The sequence below is a fragment of the Lemur catta genome, chromosome 6 (genome assembly GCF_020740605.2).
Source record: "Lemur catta isolate mLemCat1 chromosome 6, mLemCat1.pri, whole genome shotgun sequence".
NCBI classification, from domain to species: Eukaryota; Metazoa; Chordata; class Mammalia; order Primates; family Lemuridae; genus Lemur; species Lemur catta.
Window position 1 is genome coordinate 57,629,566 of NC_059133.1, and position 21,232 is coordinate 57,650,797.

Sequence of the window (21,232 nt, forward strand, 5' to 3'; positions counted from 1 at the left end):
ACAGTAAATACAAGTATGTGATATTTAAACATTTCTTTTTCTTGCATTTACTTACTTTTATACTACCGAAAAAAATCTTTAAGAGTAAATATAAAGTGCCTATTTGCATTCCTTTAAATCTTGCATCTAAATCGCAGTGGCTCATGCCTGTAATCCTAGCACTCTGGGAGGCCAAGGCGGGTGGATCGTTCAGGAGTTCGAGACCAGCCTGAGCAAGAGCGAGATCCCGTCTCTACTAAAAATAGAAAGAAATTAACCAGACAACTAAAAATATATATAAAAAATTAGCCGGGCATGGTGGCACATGCCCGTAGTCCCAGCTACTCGCGAGGCTGAGGCAGGAGGATTGCTTGAGCCCAGGAGTTTGAGGTTGCTGTGAGCTAAGCCGACGCCACGGCACTCTAGCCCTGGGCAACAGAGTGAGACTGTCTCAAAAAAAAAAAAAAAAAAAGAAAAAGTTTTATTTGTCCAAACAAAAAATATACTCTTTTTAAACTATAACTTTAAATAAGGTAATTAATTAACTAATTTGGCTTGCCCCAAATCAGAGAGAATTAGTAACAAGCCTAGGATTAAAACTCAAAATTTATACAGCACTTAAATAAATCAATGCTATCTCACAGTAATTTTTGCAATCAGCAGTGCTACTACCACGTAGTTCAGTAAGCTTTCCAGAAATATTTACTATATATAAAGCACAAATTTCAGAGGTTTTTCGAAAGACAGCTACATATAAACCAACAATTTAGATCACAATACCGTTGTGAGGATTAAATGATAGTGCCAAGCTGTTACCTAGACTGTATTACAAGGCTAAACACCACAAACACAACCTAACTTTGTCAGAAGACATTATTCACAAATTACATGTAGGAATTTGAGGCTGAGAAGTTATGTTACCTGCTTCAGGTCATAATACCTAACATTTGAACCCAAGATTCTAAACCCTTACAGAAAATCACAGCACATAATACAAAACATTTACAATGCCTTCAAGAAGACTGGAAACTTGCTTCAAGTATATACTTTAAAGAAAACAAACTTTAAGCAAAGCACAGATTATGGTAATGATAAATCAAAATGCTATGAACACTATCAAAGTCAAAGGGTCACTTTCCATTTCACTTAAGGATATTCAAAGAGAAGGTTAAAAATCTTTTTTATAAATTCACAACGATAGCTCAATTAATGAGTTTCTCAACTTTTTCTATTTTTTATTCCCCTGCAATACAGACTCAGATTATATTTCTCACCATAGAGTTGAAATCTTGTTTTAAGCTCCAAGGTAGAAGACCAAAAGTACAGATTTGAAATGTTCATGTCTAATATTAAGGATTATTTCCATTAACTGGGAAGTAATATGGAGCTAGCAGACAGCTCAAACCAACCCAAGCTGATCAAAATACAAAATAATTAGATATCAGTATTTCTAACTACTGTAATCTGAAGCCACATGGGGTCTTTTACATCTTCATGCTTTCTTCTGAGCATTTTATTCCACTTTTCACACCATTTTCTACTTCACTGGCAGTCCATTATCTCTATTATCTGGTAATGTTTCTATTCATTTTTAAATTCTGCATTCAGCTCCAATAAATATTCCAAAACCAAATTGTTCAAAAACCACTCAGCTATTCACTTGCTTACTCATAACTTTTCTTGGCAGTCATTTCACTATTTGTGCGCTTTCTTCCTCTAACTCATTCTTTTGTAAAAATTCATTTTGAGTCACTGATATCTAATTAATTCTTTATGAATAAATGATTATTTAAACTAATGGGAAAAAACTGAGTAGTATACTTATGGTGAAAGGCACAACACTACCTACAATTAATATCAAATTAAAGAAAAATTATCTAGTCAAATATGCCACATCTTATTTCAGAATCCAGGGCTAACCTAAAAATTTTAAATGTTACCACCTTAAAAAGTAGAAAACTTTAAAGTCAGACAAAATTTTTTTAATTATATAAAATCTGGGGAGCGAAGAAAATGAATTATTGTTTAATGGGTACAGAGAGTTTCAGTTTTTCAAAACGAGAGATGGACAGTGGTGGTGGTTACACAACAAGGCGAGAATGTACTTAATACTACCATTGAACTGTCCACTTAAAAATAGTTCAGATGATAAATTTTATGTTATATGTATCTCACAATTAAAAATAATTTTTAAGCTGCACACGGTGCCACGCGCCTGCAGTCCCAGCTACTCAGGAGGCTGAGGCAGGATTGCTTGAGCCCAGGAGCTTGGGGCTACAGTGCAGTATGATTACACCTGTGAATAGTCACTGCACTCCAGCCAGGGCAACATAGTGAGACCCTATATCTAAAAAAAATAAATTAATAATAAAAATTTTTTTCAATTATGAGTTATTAAAGCATCCCAGGGTGTACAAAAATTACTGCTACTTATGAAAGTGGTTACAAGTACAGTTGGCTCTCCGTATTCATGGGTTCCATATCCATGGATTCAACCAACCACAGATCAAAAATACGTGGGAAAAAGATGGTTGCATTTGTACTAAACATGTACAGATTTTTTACTTATCATTATTGTGATAATAATACAGTGTAATTAATTACATAGCACAAATTGTATTAATATTAGGTAGTATAAGTAATCCAGAAATGATCTAAAGTATACAGGAGGGGTCGGGCGTGGTGGTTCACACCTGTAATCCTAGCAGTCTGGGAAGGAAGGCCAGAGGATTGCTTGAGGTCAGAAGTTTGAGACCAGCCTGAGCAAGATAGAGACTCCATCTCTACTAAAAATAGAAAAAATTAGCCAGGCGTGTTGGCACATGCCTGTAGTCCCATCTACTCCGGAGGCCGAGGCCTAAGGATCACTTAAGCCTGGGAATTTGAGGTTGCAGTGAGCTATGATGATGCCACTGCACCCAAGCCAGGTGACAGAGTGTCTCAAAACAGAACAACAACAAAAGAAACTTGAGCATCAGCAGATTTTGGTATCTGCAGAGGGTCCTGGAACCAATTCCCCATAGATACCCAGGGACAACGGTCTTCGTTTTCAGGGGAAAAAAAAATCAAATAGAAACAGAAACCCAAATTTAATAGTCATTAAAACACTACCATGGGCCGGGTGCTGTGGCTCACGCCTATAATCCTAGCACTCTGAGAGGCCGAGGCGGGTGGATCGCTTGAGGTCAGGAGTTCGAGACTAGCCTGAGCAAGACCGAGACCCTTCTCTACTAAAAACAGAAAGAAATTATCTGGCCAACTAAAAATATATATAGAAAAAATCATCCGGGCATGGTAACACATGCCTGTAGTCCCATCTACTCAGGAGGCTGAGGCAGTAGGATTGCTTAAGCCCAAGAGTTTGAGGTTGCTGTGACCTAGGCTGATGCTGGCACTCTAGCCCAGGCAACAGAGTGAGACTCTGTCTCAAAAAAAAAAAATAAAGACAAAAACAAAACACTACCAAACAACTAACTGGCTGAAATTATTAGAGGCAGAAAATGACCTGAAAAAACATGACACTGTACTCCATAAATACGTACAATTATGTGTCAATTAAAAAAGTAAAAAATTATTTTTAAATTGATATATAATATTCCTACATATTTATAGGGTATATGTGTTATTTTGATACATGCACAAAATGTATAATGATCAAGTCAGGGTATTTAGGATATCCATCACCTCAAGCATTTATCATTTCTTTGTGCTGGGAACATTTCAAATCCTCTCTTGTAGCTATTTTGAAATATACAACAGACTGTTGTTAACTATAGTCACCGTACTATGTTATCAAACAGTAGAACTTCTGTTTGTACCCATTGCCTTACCTCTTTTCATGCCCCTCCCCCTCACATACATCCTCCCCAGCTTCTGGTTTTTGTTTTTAAAATTAAAAAACTTTTAAAAACAAAAAAGAAGAAAAAATTGCAATCTGTCTCCTCAGTGCTCAAAATTTTAAGTAACTCGATAGCACTTAAGATGAAGGGAGAACATTGCTTTCAAACTTACAGAATTTGTTGTAAAGGAATTTAAGTCAAGTCATGTTTGACAACTTTGTGAATCGTCCAAACTTTTTTGCCTCTTCCCAGAGACAGACATTCTGTCTCTTTCAGAACAGGGGTGACAAAAAAAACAGAATGAACTACTGAAGTCATTATCCCCTTGTCTGCAAGACTAAGTTTTAAAAAGTTATAACTAAGTATTACTTAAAATAAGATTCTTAGTCTGCCTGTGGATTTCTATTGCAATATAACTAGGTGGTTGATGAGCTCTAATTTCAGCTTCAACACTGCCTAGCTGTATAATCTTGGGCAAGTTTGAGTTCTCTGTGCCTCAGTTTCCTTATCCCTAAAATGGGGATAGTAATACCTCATAGAGATATTTGAGGCTTCAGTGCATCTATGTATGTATATACGCAAAAACTCCTAATGTACTTGACATACAGTAAGCGTCCTACATGTGTATACCACTGTTATTATTATCATCGTCATCATTGTTATCTATCCCACTGATTCCAGTCATAAATTAGGGAAGCTGCCTGATCTGTCCAGAAAAATGTGCTTAAGTAATAGATTTTGAACACAAGCGCATGGCTCATGGATCCCAAATTAACCCCGCCAAAGATCCACAAGCAACTTAGTTTAATAACGCAGCTCTTAATCTCTTTTGTGACACAGACCTCCTTATTAGTCCAATTAATCTAGGGGTCTCCTCTCAGAATGTTTTTAAATTTGTGAAATACACAGGATCACAAAGTACACCAAATATATTGAAATATAGTTAACAAAATGTCTTAAAATTTCTAACACAGTAATACATTATATAATAAGATTTTTATTTATTTATTTTGAGATATAGAGTCTGCTCTACCACCCAAGCTGGAGCGCATGACCATAGCTCACTGTAGCCTTGAACTCATGGGCTCAAGCAATCCTCCTGCCTCAGCCTCCCAAGTAGCTGGGACTTGTAGAGGCACATTCTACCACGCCTGGCTAGTTTTAAATTTTTTTTTTGTAATGAGGTCTCACTATGTTGCCCAGGCCAGTCCTGAACTCTTGGCCTCAAGAGATCCTCCTGCCTGGGAAAAGTGCTGGGATTACAGGCATGAGCCACTCTGCTCAGCCTAACTAACAAGATTTTTAAGCATATAATAACAAGGAGTAATGAACATAAACAATATTCCAATGTATCTGCAAAAACTGTAATATGATACCAAAAAATGTGATTTCTCTTGGTGACAAGGTCATAGACACTGTTGCCTCCACTGAAATTTAAAGAATTTTCAATTCTTTTCTATCTAGATTTTAGTCAGAAGCTAGTGAAAATAAACATGCAAATTTTTTCCCCTTAACCAAGCTCACATACTTCCTCAATTCCATCCAAAAAAACCAGATTAGGAACTCTTGGCTTATGCACGTGTGGACCAATCTCAGGAAAAATTATTGAGGGGGGGGAGGGGTGGAACAACTCTTGGCTTAAAGGAAAGTGCAAAAATAAATTTTGGAGCCAGAGACTCGTGTTCTAGAAAGCCAGACTTCAGACTTTAGTCGCCACATTATTTACACTTGAATGACCTTAGACATCTAACTTCTGAGCTTTGGTTCCCTCATTGAGAACAGTTCCTAAATCATGAGGTTATAAGGATCAAATATTAGTTAACAAAATAACAAATGACCAACATGCTGTTTTTGACTGATTTTAATAACACATATTCAGCCCCAAATATTTAATGACACTATTAATTTTCAATAAACCTCATCATACAAGAAAAAGAACGACATACTGATTCACAAAGAAAATGATTAATGGAGATGTTTCTTTAAATAATATATAGTTCAGTAAGAGATATGGTAGAGTTTGTCTAAACGGGGGAGTCAGGCAGGCCCAAATTGCTAAAAGCCTGTCTATGATTTGACATCAGAATGACCTGGATCTAAATCCCAGTACCACTGCTTTACTAAGTAAAGTTACTTAACCCTTCCACCTCAGTTTTCTCATCTGTAAAACACTGCAACATTGCTTGAGAGACAGAAGAGGATGTAGCTTAAACATTAAATGAAGCTATTATTAAAGTTCACATTTTAATAAAGCCAAAGGAATCAATCTGGAACTCAAAAGTTTATTTTGGAATTCATGTTGATATAAATCAAACTTCACAATCTTTCTTTTGCCCAGCAAAACACATACACACTTAAAACCTGCGATATTGCATGGCATAATATTCCTAAAACAAACAGGCACTGCTTAAAATCATGTCTGATTTCTTATTCTGCCAAAGGAAAACGACGACGATAAAAACGGCAAACAGAATGACTTCAGTAATTTTAAATCTTTTCATGACTTGCCTGGAATGTTCCAATAAATGTTTATTATCAACGTCGGATATACTCTAAGAGAGCACGCTTTTAAAAAACTAATTTAAAGATCTCAACTCATCAGCTACATAATGCCAGTTAAAGAAAAAAAAAAGGAAAATCATTTATTTACTTTATACTGGAATATTATGGAGTGAGATTTCCTACCACTACCGGAAAAAAGCTGCCATAGGCTGGCCCTGGCTCCTGGATCCATTATACAACCTGTAAATTCCTTCTCTCATTGAAAAGATTCTTTTTATGGGCATAGTTAACAAATGCCAAGTTGCGAAGTTTGCAGTTTTGCTAGTTTGACATTTTCACAATGTAAGAACAATATGATCTGGAATCTACTCAAAGCATTGGCCAGGCAGTCAGCTGATGCTCATTGCACACAGGAGGGACCGAAATAAGAGAAATTAAACTTTTTGTGTAAGGCAGGTTCGCACTACTGTGAAATCTAAAATAGACCAACACCAGACGTTCTAGTTAAAGTAATAAAAATATTTCTATTGTTCAGATAACAATACAAAAAACGGCTTTTCCTGGAATAAGTTTTTCTCATTCTTGGCATTTTCCCTGTAAAGGGCTTTTAATCGGTTCATAGAACCAGCCCTACATCACGCAGCCGCTGCCTGAGTAACTTTTACAAAAGGTCAAAGCGGTGCCTTTCAAGGCTTCCAAATCCTATTGGGCTCTCCTCGGCTCAAAGGAACTCACTTTCACCCACAGAACGTTCCAGAGACATAGGGTCAGGGACCAAACAAAATCTGGTGGAGGTTGCTAAAAAGAAGTTTTCAATTTTCTTTTCAAAACACTTACCGCATTTCACCTTCCTCCCTTCGCGGCCCCACATGTTGCTTGACTCCCTCCCAGAGGGCCGCGCGAGGCCTCGCTTCACCCCCCGCCTCCAGAACGCGCCCACCTGATTACTCTTTACTCGGGCAGACTCCGCCTCCCCACCCCCGCCTGTTTGCCTCCCTCAGGAGGTCCATTTGCGACGTTTTCCCCTTCCTCTGATCCTCACGCCACACCAGACAAGCCTTCGGTTCTCCACCTTCCGTTCTCCCCCACCACAGGCCGCACCTCCCACAGCTTCCTAAAGTGTCGGGAGCGCGTAGAGTGGAGCCGCAGGCCTACACGGCCCAGGTGCTGTGTCAGCCTATCTGCCGGTTCCGCGGCGTGTACGGCCTGGAAAGTCACATGGCGGTGGGACCTGCCGGCGCCTCCACACTCCTGCTCTCCTCAGAGCAGGACGAGACTACCAAACCCACTCACCTCCACGAAAAGCAACATGTCTTCCTTCGCTCGGCCCAGTCGTTCCCGCCGCCGCGACTCCAACTAGCTCACAGGCCCGAGCACCAATTGCTAGGATAAGGACACTCGCCTTGCCCCTCCACCCGGCAGTGGACCCGGCTCCTCCCTCGCCGTCAGCCGCCGCGGCTTGACCCGCCCAGTCCCACCTCCCTTGAAACAGCAACTGTTTCCGGTTCTGAGAAAAATTGCTTCCGGGATAAGAGAAAGCCCTCGGTTCACTCTTGCACTGCTCTTTCCAGCAGCGCTGTGGAATGTACTATCCTCTGTTGGAGGGGGGTGGAGGTGATCGCAAGGAGACACCATTCTGTGTCATGAGGGTGTGTAAAAATCTTGACTCATTTTATCACTTTCCAAACAGCTAGCTACCACAGCCCTAATAATTCCGCAGTCTTCATAGTTCAAAATCTAGATCTGATTTTAAAAAGCCGATCTGATGCTAAGTGTACTGAACAAACGCCCAACTCTGCCGAAAACGTGGTGTCTCGCAGAAAGAAGTGGAGAGGAAAAAAAGCCGAAGTAGTAGTAAGTATATTAGTACCAGCTACTATATATTACGTGCTTACTATGTGCTCGACACTAAGCATTTTACGTGAATTTATCTCGAAAGAATGCTATGCAATAAATATTATCATACCCGTTTTACAATTGAAGGAGCCCTCTGGGACGGCAGGTTTCTTTGACACTCCTTTAAAGAACTTTGCCCCTTGCTCGCCTTAAACAGGTACCCGCATCTCCGTTTAGCTTGGTATAAAGCTACTTAATACTTAGTCTGGATAGCCTGTTCATTGATGTTCTGCCATTAACCCAAATAAAATATACAATAAAAACAATTTTTTTAAAAATTACCTTTATGCTTTTTTGTTAGATGATCCAAACTCCTTACTATCTAAAGCAATATATATATCCCTCCCTTGTGAGTCCCACTTCTGCATCCTGGTTCAGACACTCATCTTTTGAAATAATCATGTCTTCATCTTTTCCAACGGTTTTTTCCATTCTATTATTTTAAAAATCTTCCTAAAGTGAAAGTTTCATTTTCACCAAACCGCTGTTACTTGCTTTCAAGACCTTCCCATTCTGATCCCATGAATCTTTCTTGCTTTACCGAATCTCTTCACTCTCTCACTTAGATACCAAATTCATTCCACCATCAAATGGCTGATATTTGTATGTCAGCCCACCCTAATCTAATCCCCAGTAAACTCATCTCAGTGATTAAACCAATCTCACTTTTCCCCTAAGATACAAACTCTTTTTTTTTTTTGGAGACGGAGTCTCACTTTGTTGCTGGGGCTAGAGTGCCATGGCGTCAGCAACCTCAAACTCCTGGGCTCAAGCAATCCTTCTGCCTCAGCCTCCCAAGTAGCTGGGACTACAGGCATGCGCCACCATGCCCGGCTAATTTTTTCTACATATTTTTAGTTGTCCAGCTAATTTCTTTCTATTTTTAGTAGAGATGGGGTCTCGCTCTTGCTCAGGCTGGTCTAGAACTCCTGAGCTCAAACGATCCACCCGTCTTGGCCTTGGCCTCCCAGAGTGCTAGGATTACAGGTGTGAGCTACCGCGCCCAGCCAAAATACAAACTCTTTAGCACTCACCTCCAAAGCCATGACTCAAGGTGTCTTTCGTATCTGGATTGCCTTCATTTGTCAGTCAACCTTCTCTCTCCATAAGGTTTTTACAAAGACTCTGCTCTCCTCAGATCTCTTCTTCATGTCCCTTGTTAGCACTTGATTTTTTATATTCTATCTTAAATATTTTTTTTGGTTTTTAGTTTCTTCACAGGAACCCTGTCATATATTCTTCAGTTCTTCAGTTTAGATTAGGATGATGGCAGCTGCATAGTAGTGTTTCAACAAATGTTTGTCAAATTGAAAGAGAAAGAGAAGGATTTAAAAATTTGCTTTAAAAAGCCTTCATTTCCAATTGCTGATTGATGGAGTCCATGCTGCACGAAAAATACAAGAGAGAAAGAGAGAAGAGCAATAATGTTAAATTAGTTCAGTTGACAAGGATTTAGGCTGCTTTGTGAATGCCTACTGGGATAAGCAATGCAAGGGACAGTTATTTAAGGATCTCGTAATCTACTACTATTATCAATAACGTACTTAAATAGGTTAATTGATAATGTCAAGAAATGTTGAATAATGATGAATATTTTAATCAGACCTCACATTTATAAAAACAAACAATTCTCCTTAATTGCTGTCTTTTCTGGAAACATTATGAACTACTTTGAGTAAACAGACTTAATTGTGATTTATAGGAAAGGAGAGAGTAATGTCTTATGTCTGCAAGGCATCGGGGAAGAGGTTGGTCTAAAAATCAAAGAAAGTATTCTGAGGCTTAGAAAAGTTTTCATCAGGAAAAGAATCTGAAACTATAATGGATCTCCAAATTTTAGACAGTTTCTGCAGAAGAATTGATGAAGAATGTGAAGAAAAACAAAAATAAAGTATAGCATCTGGTTTTGAGATGTTCACCAATTAGTTGATGGAGACAAATAATAAATAGTTATACTTCAATGAGATAAGTACTATAATAGAAAGTTCAGGAAGGCATTTGGGAACATAAAGGAAGGAATGAATAACTTAGACAATGAGATCTTAAAGAGAAGGGAAGGAAAAATAATTGGAAGTGTAATATCCTTAAAAGACAACTGCTTTATGATCCCCTGCCCCCATTTCTCTAAAGGACTGAAACACATAAATAGTTTAATTTTACAAGTTTACACCAAGGACTCAACATAGGACTAATTTTACAATATGTTTACAACAAAGACTCAACACTGGATGATCTTGCAGAGAAATTAATTGATACATCCACAATTTGTATAAAATTTAAAACCTATAAAATGATATTATATAATTTATGAATATATGCACCTGTAGTAAAACTATATAAAAATACACTAAACACAAATACATCAAATTCATGATTGTCATTGCCTCTCAAATGGGACTGAGGGGAAGAAAGGCATCTGGGGAGGACAATAAAGGGAACTTTTTCTCTAATGCTTTCTTTTATTAAAAAATATCTGAAGTAAAAAATGACAAAATGTTAATATTTGTTCATTCTAGGTGATGATCACATAGCTATTTGTTACATTATTTTCTGTACTTTTGTATTTTTTTAAATTAAAAAATAAAGCTACACAGCAAACAGAACCACCCTGTACTTTAATTGCTTCAGTCTCCTAAGTCCTTTCACCTCCTCTGCAGTCAAAGTAGCTTCCCCAAAGCACCCAACCATTCTTATTCAGTTAGAAAGCAGCCTCTAGTGTTCCCTGCAATTTCTTGAGCCAGCTATGTAACTTGAAAGCCTTCTTCAGTCAGGTTCCTTGAAAAAACAAGTAACTGGGCAGCGCAAAGAGTGTGATCTTCATCCAATTATCTTTCAAGTTACTGCATGTCTACGGAATATTAAGGGGCAGCTGAGGAAGTTGTAACACAGTTATTCCATTACAATCTTTTTTTTTTTTGAGACAGAGTCTTGCTCTGTTGCCCGGGCTAGATTGAGTGCCGTGGCCGTCAGCCTAGCTCACAGCAACCTCAAACTCCTGGGCTTAAGCGATCCTCCTGCCTCAGCCTCCCGAGTAGCTGGGACTACAGGCATGTGCCACCATGCCCGGATAATTTTTTTTCTATATATATTTTTAGTTGGCCAGATAATTTCTTTCTATTTTTAGTAGAGACGGGGTCTCGCTCTTGCTCAGGCTTGTCTCAAACTCCTGACCTCGAGCGATCCACCCGCCTCGGCCTCCCAGAGTGCTAGGATTACAGGCGTGAGCCACCGCGCCCGGCCACAATCTTAAAGTACTTAAGCAAACCCCAAGAAGAGAGAATAACGAGGAGTTACATTTGATACACTGGATCTTGAATTTTAACACCTAGATTTTAAGCTTATTTAAGCAAGGTTATAACTTCTATATCTTCTAGCTTTCTTGTTGTCTATTCTTTCCTGCCCTCCTGCCCCCCTTTACCCTTCTACCATCAGAGCATATGGAATGCCTATTTCTCTGCATTTGATAAGCATGCTTTAAATGTTTGAGTCCATGATAATGTCACAATGGGTCTATTGTGACATCATCGGGACCGTTATACCATGGTTAGCAACCAGTTAGTAGCAGGGTACGCCACAACTTCTGGGAGCAGGAAAGACTTCTAGCTTCCTAGTAGACACCTCTACTAGCATTTGCCTGTGTATATTCTGTGAAAAAGAAGACATCAGCTAAATTTTCAAAATGTTTATCAAAACGCAAAATGAGGTAGACAGTAAACCTAAATCAGAAAAAGAAGTCAAGGATTCTGCCATCGTGAGAACAAAGCTCAGACGTGTCCTTGATGTTGCAGTAGTCCCTAAACTTGAAGTCCCATTCTCTGTAAAGAACATCATCTCTAGGATTGAGCAAGCACAGCTCCAGCGAGCCAGAGAAGTAGGTAGTAAACCAGAAGTTTACAAACTGTTACTGTTTTATTAACTTTCCATGACCAGATACATTTTTTAATTTTTAAAATCATTTTACTTTCATGATATTTAACTGTGTTTATGGTAACTTTGACTTCAAATGACAATTTGACCTGACTCTGACTCTGTGGATAGCAAGCTGCAATTTGATGTTAATCTCTTCATATCAGAATGAATCAAGCTATTTAAGAAATAAATCATGTGCTACTGATTGGGATAGAATGAAAAATTAAAGTCTATAGATAATACCAATATCTAATTTCAGCCAATAGTTTTCATTTGTTAACCAGAAGGAACATAGATTGTGTTTGCATTTTAGCTCCTTTGTATTGTATAGTGGTGAAATCTAAAGAAAAAAAATGAATTCAAGCTCCTTTAATTTCCCCTGAACACTTCAAGGGAAGTGTTTATTGGCTTAGAGAAATCCAAGGATAATGAGCAAAGAGCTCAAATAAGATAACAACCAAAGCCCAAACAGTTAAGGTTATACTACGTTCTATTCTCTCAGACAGTCAAAATATAACAAAATCAGTCAGGTTAAAAAAATTTGATTAAAGGAAAGTTCTTTCCTATGTTTAAAGAGTGCCAAATCTTAGTACTTTCTTACTCTTCGCACAGACTTTCCCCTGTTCCAATTCTTCACAACTAGCAACAATATCAGTGTTTGCTTTTAATAACTTTACTGAGGTATAATTGGCATATAATAAACTGTACATTTTAAAGTATGCAAGCACTGATATATATAAACACCTGTAAAACTTTCACTACAATCAACACAATGAACTTACCTATCACCTCCAAAAGTTTCTTCATGCCTTTTTATAATCTCTCCCACATGCTCTTCCCTGCCCCCTACCTGAATCTCCAGCTAACCGTCAATCTTCTGTCACTGTATATATTTGCTTTTTTAGAATTTTATATTCTATGTAAGTGGAACCATACAGTATCTACTTTCTTCTAGCTCATGTCTTTCACTTAGCATAATTATTTTGAGATTCATCCACATTTTTGCATGTATACATAGCTCATTCCTTTTTATTGCTGAGTATTTTCCCATGGCATGAGTTATTTCTGGTTTTGGGTTATTACAAATAAAGCTGCCATGAACATTGGTGTACAAGTCATTAAATGGACATGTTTTCATTTCTCTTGGGTAAATACCTAAGTTTGGACTAGGTCATATGGTAGGTAAATGTTCAATTTTTAAAATAAAATACCAAACTGTTTTTGAAAGCGGGTCTATTATTTTACATTCACACAAGCAGTATATGAGACTTTTCAATTGCTCCGCATCCTTATCAACACTTGATGTGGTCAATCATTTAAATTTTAGCTATTCCAAAAGTTATATAACAGTATCTCATTGTGGTTTTAATTTGCACTTTCATAATGATTAATGGTTTTAAGCTTCTTTTCCATGGGTTAATTTGCACTGGGTATGTTTTCCTTGGTGGTTCAAATATTTTACCCATATTTTAAAAATTGAGTTGTATGTTTTCTTATTATTCAGTTTTGAACATTATTATATATTCTGAATAAAACTTCTTTATTGGATAGGTGATTTGCAAGTATTTTCTTTCATTCTATAGGGTGTCTTTTTCTTCTACTACTAGTATTTTTTAAAGAATAAGCCAGGCACGATGGTATGTGCCTGTAATCCCAGCTATTTGGGAGGCAGAAGTGGGAGGATTGCATGAGCCTGAGAGTTCAAGACCAGCCTGGGCAACATAACAAGAACTTGTCTTAAAAATAAAACAAAACAGAATTTCTAAGTTCAACTTATCATTTTCTTTTGTAAATCATGCTTTTGGTGTAATGTATAAGCAAACTTTGCCTAACCCTAGGTCACAAACATTTTCTCCTATGCATTCTTTTAGGAGTTTTATACTTTTAGATTTTACATTTAGGTCTATGACCCATTTTGTCCTAAAATGTCAGATATGGGTTGAAGTTCACTTTGTTTTTTTTTTTCACAATCATTTCAGCTCCATTTGTTGAAAAGACTATCCTTTCTCCACTGAACTACATTGGCACTTCTGTTGAAAATCAACATGTTTGGCTGGGCACGGTGGCTCACTCCTGTAATACTAGCACTCTGGGAGGTGGAGGTGGAAGTATTGCTTGAGCTCAGGAGTTGCAGACCAGCCTGAGCAAGAGTGAGACCCCATCTCTAAAAAAAAAAAAAAAATCAACATATGTATGTATGAGTTTATCGACTTTAGTCTGTTCTATTAATCGATTTGTCAATCTTTATGTCAGTACCACAGTGTCTTAATGACTGAAGCTTTAAAATAATTTTTGAAATCATGACTTTGATCTTTTTCAATTATGCCCAACTTTCCTCATTTTCTCCCCTTTTTTTCTTCTTGGGCTTCTTTCTCTGTACTGACATACATAAACACACAACCTAGAAACTGTCTTTATCAACATTGCTTTCTCCATTTACATTTCCTAATGAAATTTAGTGTCATCCTGTCAAATACTATCAAAAAAAAAGGCTGTGATATCTTGGTTGGAATTGTATTGAATTTATAGATCAATTTGAGGATAATTGAACTCTTAACAATATTGATTCTTCCGACCCCCAAAGATAGCATATCCCTCTATTTATTTATTTATTTTTATTTTAGTTTTTAGTTTTTTTGGAGACAAGATCTTGCTCTGTCACTAGGGCTAGAGTGCAGTGGCATCATCATAGCTCACTGCAACCTCAAATTCCTGGGCTCAAATGATCATCTTGCCTCTGCTTCTCAACTAGCTAGGACAACAGGTGCATGCCACCACACCCAGCTAATTTTTCTACTTTTTGTGGAGACAGGGTTTCAATATGTTGCTCTGGCTGGTCTCGAATTCTTGGCCTCAAACTATCCTCCCACCTCGGCCTCCCAAAGTGTTAGGATTATAGGTGTGATCCTCTGCACCCAGCCTATTTGCTCTTATTTTTTCCAATTTCTTTAGAAGCTGAGGTGATTGATTAAGAACTTTTTCCTTTTGTGATAAGTGTTTTGTTCTATAAATCCTTCCCCCCATGAAAAAATGCTGTGTTTTCATTTTCCTTCAATTCAAAAAATGTTCTAATTTCCATTTTGATTACTTCTTTAACCCATGGGTTATTTAGAAGAGTGTTATTTAGTTTCCACGTATTTGGCATTTCTAATTGAATTTCATTATAGTCAGAGAACTTATTTCAAGTGATCTTAATCTCTTTAAATTTCTTGAAATTTATTTTATGTCTCAGGATCTGGTTTATACTGGTAAATGTTCTGTGTGCACTTGAAAAGAATTTGTACTCTGTTGTTGAGTGGCATGCTCTATAAATAACAAATACATCAAGTTGGTTAATAGTATTGCTCAAGTCTTCTATGTCATTTTTGTTCAACTTCATCTATCAATTATTGACAAAGGAGTGGTGAAATGTTTGACTATAATTGTTAATTTGTCTAGGTATTCTCATATTTCTATCATATTTACTTCATATACTTTGAATCTCTGTCCTTAAGTACCTAAACATTTAGAATTGCTATGTCCTCTGAATGAATTGTCCTCTTTACCATCGTGAAATGACCATATTTATCCCTGGTAATATACTTTGTTCTGTAATTTACTTTGATATTAATATAGCCACCCTTGATTTCTTTTGTTGAGTATTAGCATCCTTTTACTTTTTCTATCCTTTTACTTTTAACATATTTGGATCTTTATATTTAAAGTGGGTTTCTTATAGGAAGTGTTGAGTCTTTCGTTTTTATCTGATCTGACAATCTTGGCCTTTTAATTGAGTGTTTAGACCATTTATATTTAATGTAATTATTGATATGGTTAGGCTTAAATTTACCATCTTGCAATTTGTTTTCTGTATATCCCATTTTTTTTGTTTCCATTTTATTTTTTCTGTCTTCTTTTGTACTGAGTATATTTTTATGATTCCATTTTATCTCCCTCATTGCCGTATTAGTTATAACTGTTTCGTCTTTCTAGTGGTTGCTTTACAGTTTATGGTACATATATTGAAGTCATCACTATCTACCTTCAAGTGGTATTCATGTATAATATATGAACCTTATGGCAATATTCTACATTTTTTCCTTTCCAGCTTTTGTGATATTTGTATCATACTCCTACATATATTATAAACTCAATATTTATTACACTGCAGTTATTTTTGCTTTAGACAATTGATGTTTTTTTCAATTTTTCTATTGTGGTAAAATATATATAACATAAAATTTCTCATTGTAACCATTTTTAATTTAATTTTTTTTTTTTTGAAACAGTATCACTTTGTTGCCCGGGCTAGAGTGCTGTGGCGTCAGCCTAGCTCACAGCAACCTCAAGCTCCTGGGCTCAAACAATTCTTCTGCCTCAGCCACCCGAGTAGCTGGGACTACAGGCAGGCACCACCATGCCCAGCTCATTTTTTCTATATATTTTTAGTTGTCCATATAATTTCTTTCTATTTTTAGTAGAGACGGGGACTCACTCTTGCTCAGCTTGGTCTCAAACTCCTGAGCTCAAACGATCCTCCCGCCTCGGCCTCCTAGAGCACTAGGATTACAGGTGTGAGCCACTGCGCCCGGCCCGAGAACTCTTATTAATACAGATTTTGGTACCAAGAATGATTCTAGAGAAAAAGAATTTTAAGGATGAGTTTTTAGAATTGGGTCTAGGGTTTCTGGAATTGGCTCTCTAAACTGAAGATTTAAGGATACTAATGACTCTATTTCCACCAGTAAAGAGGAGTACTGATAGTCCATGAGGTAATCTGGAAATAAAGATATGCAAAATATCTGCACTGGTTACTCCTAATCAACCACTTACAAAAAGCAAGGAGCTGAGTGACTGTGTATATGATACTTTGGAACATTTTTGGAAAACCAGTGAATATAATAAGGTTGGCTGATTGTTCCTGATGTTGCTAGACAAAGTGGTGAAAGAAAAGGATGCAGTCAGAGATTCAAGTGTCCCACTTAATTGCCATATGAATGACCCAAAGGTTCTTAGGTGTGCTCATATCCCTTATGTCCTGTGGCCACAGGGCTGAGATAGCTGAAAATCAAATCCAAAATCTCATCCTGTGACTGGCTGAATTATAACACAAGTTGAACTTCCAGTCTCATAGGATGGCTACTGTTAAAGTGAGGGCATTGATTCAGAAAGAATAGGAGTCTGAAGGTTGGAATGGCAACATGTGGGAAGACCTTGGTGAAACTGTGGATATGGAGCCCCTAAATTCTGGTGACACTTCTTTGCCAAAGAGAGAGGCCTCACCTTTCTGATGGGACCCTGCATCACCTGAGGAAACTGTAGTGGCCTCCCCTGAGACGTTTGTCATACAAAACAATCCTGAGTCTCCATAGGACCAGTCTCCATCACCCCTCTCTGTTTCTAGACTATAACTAGACCCAAGTCCCAGCAAGCCCCTAAAGGTGAGGTACAAAGTGAGATCCAAGAGAAGATGCACTACACTCCAAAATAACTACTTGATTTTTTAAACTTTTACATATAGAAATTCAGGGAACATGTGTGGGAATGGATATTGATGGTGTGGGATAATGGTGGAAAAAACATAAAGTTGTATCAGGCTGAATTTATTGATACTGGTTCATTAAACAGAAATTCTGCATGCATTTAATGTTGCAGCTTAGGAAGTTAGAAAAGTCACTAAAATTTGCTTGACTAAAACATGGACCAAAAGGTGGCCCACAGTAAGTTAGAAATTCCAGACTTGCCTTGGATTAATATTGAGAAAGGGATTCAAAGGCTTAGGGAATTTGAAATGTTAGAGTAGATTTGTCATATAAGACCTACGCACCCAGCCTTGGAAGGCCCAGAAGACATACTTTTTACCAATAATGTGAGAGAACAATTTGTGAGGGGAACTCTGGCATCCTTGAAGAGCTCTGCAATCATTCTTTTCTATAGACTAGAACTTATGGTAGGGAACTGCAGTCACTGAATTGGGAGACCTAACTGGGATAGCAGGGATCTTATGGTGGCACTCAAAGACCACCAAAGGCAAGGTGGGTCTGGTTACTGTAATTGACAGCAGAGTCAAAGCAGCGATCAGAATAGTCTGATTAGGCCGGGTGCATTGGTTCGTGCCTGTAATCTTAGCACTTTGGGAGGCTGAGCTGGGAGGATTGCTTGAGGCCAGGAGTTCGAGAGCAGCCTGAGCAACATAGTGAGATCCTGTCCCTACAAAAAATAAGAAAACTAGTGGCACATGTCTGTAGTCCCAGCTACTCAGAAGGCTAAGGCAGGAGGATCATTTGCAACCAGGAGTTGAGGTTGCAGTAAGCTAAGATAATGCCCACTGCACTCTACCCTGGGCAACAGAGCAAGATCATGTTTTAAAAAAAAAGTCTGCCTCATGCAGACCTAAGGCATTGGCTGGTTGATCATGGTGTTCCCAGTAGGTAGGAAACCTACTAAATTGTTACTTGATCTGTATAAGCAGAAAAGTTCTAGGTCAAGTGAACAAAAGTCTAACCTGAATCATAAAAGCAGAGTGTCACAGTCCATCAGTCAGTTCTTAGACTTGAGCCAGTTTACAGACTCAGAACTCCTTGACTACAGAGCAATGCTCTTTCCCTTAAAGAAGGACCCTAGTATACTTCCCAAGATTTATATCATTAATCTTTCTCCTGGCCTTTCCCAAGGGGACCTATGACCTTATACCAGGGTAACTATACATTGGGAAAAAGGAAATAATCAGAACTTTCAGGTATTACTGGACACTGGTGCTGAGCTGACATTAATTCCAGGAGACCCAAAACATCATTGTGGTCTACCAATCAGAGTAGGGAATTAGAGATTAGGTAATCAATAGAGTTTTAGTTTGGGTCCACAGTGAGTTTGGACTCACTGTGTCCCCAAACCCATTCTGTGGTTATTTCTCAATTCCAGAATGCACAATTGGAATAGACATACTCAGCAACTGGCAGAATCCCCACACTGGTTCCCTGACCTATGGAGTAAGGGCTATAATGGTGGGAAAGGCCAAGTGGAAGCCATGAAAACTGTCTCAACCTAGGAAAATAGTAGGAATTAGTGCCATCATGAAGGACTGAAATATTCAGCAGTGGTGCTTTCTAACATATTTCCATTCAACCTGCCTATTTGGCCTGTGAAGAAGATAGATGCATTTTGGAGAATGACAGTGGATTTTTGTAAGCATATATTGTAAGTGGTAACTCCAGTTGCAGCTATTGTGCCAGATGTGGTTTCATTGCTTTAGTAAATTAACACATCCCCTGGTTCCTGGTATGCAACTGTAGATCTGGCAAATGCTTTTTTTCTTCAAATCCATCAATAAGATCCACCAGAAGCAGTATGTTTTCAACTGGCAACTTCACTCTTCTACCTCCAGGGTATATCGACTCTCCAGTTTGGTAGAATTCACCAGTGAAACCGTCTGGCCCAGAGAGTTTCTTTCTTTCTTTCTTTCTTTTTTTTTTTTTTGAGACAGAGTCTCACTCTGTTGCCCAGGCGAGAGTGCTGTGGCATCAGCCTAGCTCAGAGCAACCTCAAACTCCTGGGCTCAAGCAATCCTCCTGCGTCAGCCTCCCCAGTAGCTGGGACTACAGGCATGCACCACCATGCCTGGCTAATTTTTTCTATATATATTTTTAGTTGTTTGGCTAATTTCTTTCTTTTTTTTTTTTTCTTTTTCTTTTTTGAGACAGAGTCTCACTGTGTTGCCCGGGCTAGAGTGAGTGCTGTGGCGTCAGCCTAGCTCACAGCAACCTCAAACTCCTGGGCTTAAGCTATCCTCCTGCCTCAGCCTCCCAAGTAGCTGGGACTACAGGCATGCGCCACCATACCTGGCTAATTTTTTCTATATATATAGTTTAGTTGTCCAGATAATTTCTTTCTATTTTTAGTAGAGACAGGGTCTCGCTCTTGCTGAGGCTGGTCTTAAACTCCTGACCTCGAGCAATCCACCTGCCTCAGCCTCCCAGAGTGCTAGAATTACAGGCGTGAGCCACCGCGCCCAGCCTGGCTAATTTCTTTCTATTTTTAGTAGAGACGGGGGTCTCACTCTTGCTCAGGCTGGTCTTGAACTCCTGAGCTCGGCCTTTCAGAGTGCTAGGATTACAGGGGTGAGCCACCGCGCCCAGCCTATCTATATATATTTAAACACACAACTTTATACTGATACTTCAGATTCCAGTCCTATACCCATAGGTTTCATTTTAGTCTCTTCCTGTTCCTTATTTGTAACTTCTTTCTCCAACAGTGAGATATTGTTCTTATTATATATGATATATTTAGTTGTTCATTTTTAATACACACATAAAGTAGTTTCAGAATTATTAATCCATAGCTATATAAGAAACACATTTACTAATACAGCATTTATGTACTATTGTTTTGTATTTAATATTTCACCTTACATTGTCCAGTCAAAATACTGTTCTCCAAAGTTGCTAGCTATTGCTTTTCTTCTCAGTATCGATACATTCTTCTTCTTCTTTTTCTTTTTTTAAAAACTGTCTCACTGTCTCCTGAGCTAGAGTGCAGTGGTGGTGTTATAGCTCAATGCAACCTCAAACTCCTGGGCTCAAGTGATCCTCTTGCCTCAGCCTCTTGAGTAGCTGGGACTACAGGCATGCACCACTGCACCTGACTAAATTTTCTATTTTTAAGAGAGATGGGGGTTTCCCTCTTGCTAAGGCTAGTCTCAAATTCCTGAGTTCAAGGCATCCTCTTGCCTCGGCCTCCCAGAGTGCTAGATTTACAGGCATGAGCCACCACACCCAACCCAGTTCTGAAAGTTTTGACACAGGCATACAGATGTGTCATCACCACCAAAATCAAGATTTAAAACAGTTCTATCTCTCTGAAAAATTCTCCTGTGCCCTTTTGTACTCAGCCCCTCTTCTACCCCCAGCCCCCGACAACCATTAGTTTTCTATCCCTTTAGTTTTCTCTTTTCCAGAATACCATATAAATGGAATAATATCCTATGCAGTCTTCTGAGTCTGTCTTTCATGTGGCATAAAACATTCATTCACCAATAGAAGCACATTTGTTTCCAGTTTGGGGCAATTATGAGTAAAGTTACTACAAACATTCACATATAAGTTTTTGTATAAACATGCGTTTTCACT

At 38.3% G+C, this 21,232-nt stretch overlaps 2 protein-coding genes across 6 annotated transcripts in view; one reads left to right on the top strand and one right to left on the bottom strand.

The window, feature by feature from the left end:
* LARP4 (La ribonucleoprotein 4) overlaps nt 1-7,771 on the bottom strand; it is a 61,041-nt gene extending 53,270 nt beyond the window's left edge. For 2 of the 5 annotated variants that reach the window (XM_045554936.1, XM_045554937.1), the window contains exon 1: nt 7,614-7,763. In XM_045554936.1, the coding sequence (XP_045410892.1) occupies nt 7,614-7,631 (18 nt within the window). In that variant the 5' untranslated portion in view covers nt 7,632-7,763. Of the gene's footprint in view, nt 1-7,157; nt 7,197-7,613 lie in introns of those variants that run through there. The other 3 variants (XM_045554934.1, XM_045554940.1, XM_045554938.1) reach the window with 3 other exon arrangements.
* Nucleotides 7,772-11,895: 4,124 nt separating this feature from the next.
* Nucleotides 11,896-21,232, top strand: part of FAM186A (family with sequence similarity 186 member A) — a 48,128-nt gene continuing 38,791 nt past the window's right edge. Inside the window, exon 1 of the mRNA XM_045554942.1 lies at nt 11,896-12,087. Within this exon, the coding sequence (XP_045410898.1) occupies nt 11,896-12,087 (192 nt within the window). The remainder of the gene's footprint in view (nt 12,088-21,232) is intronic.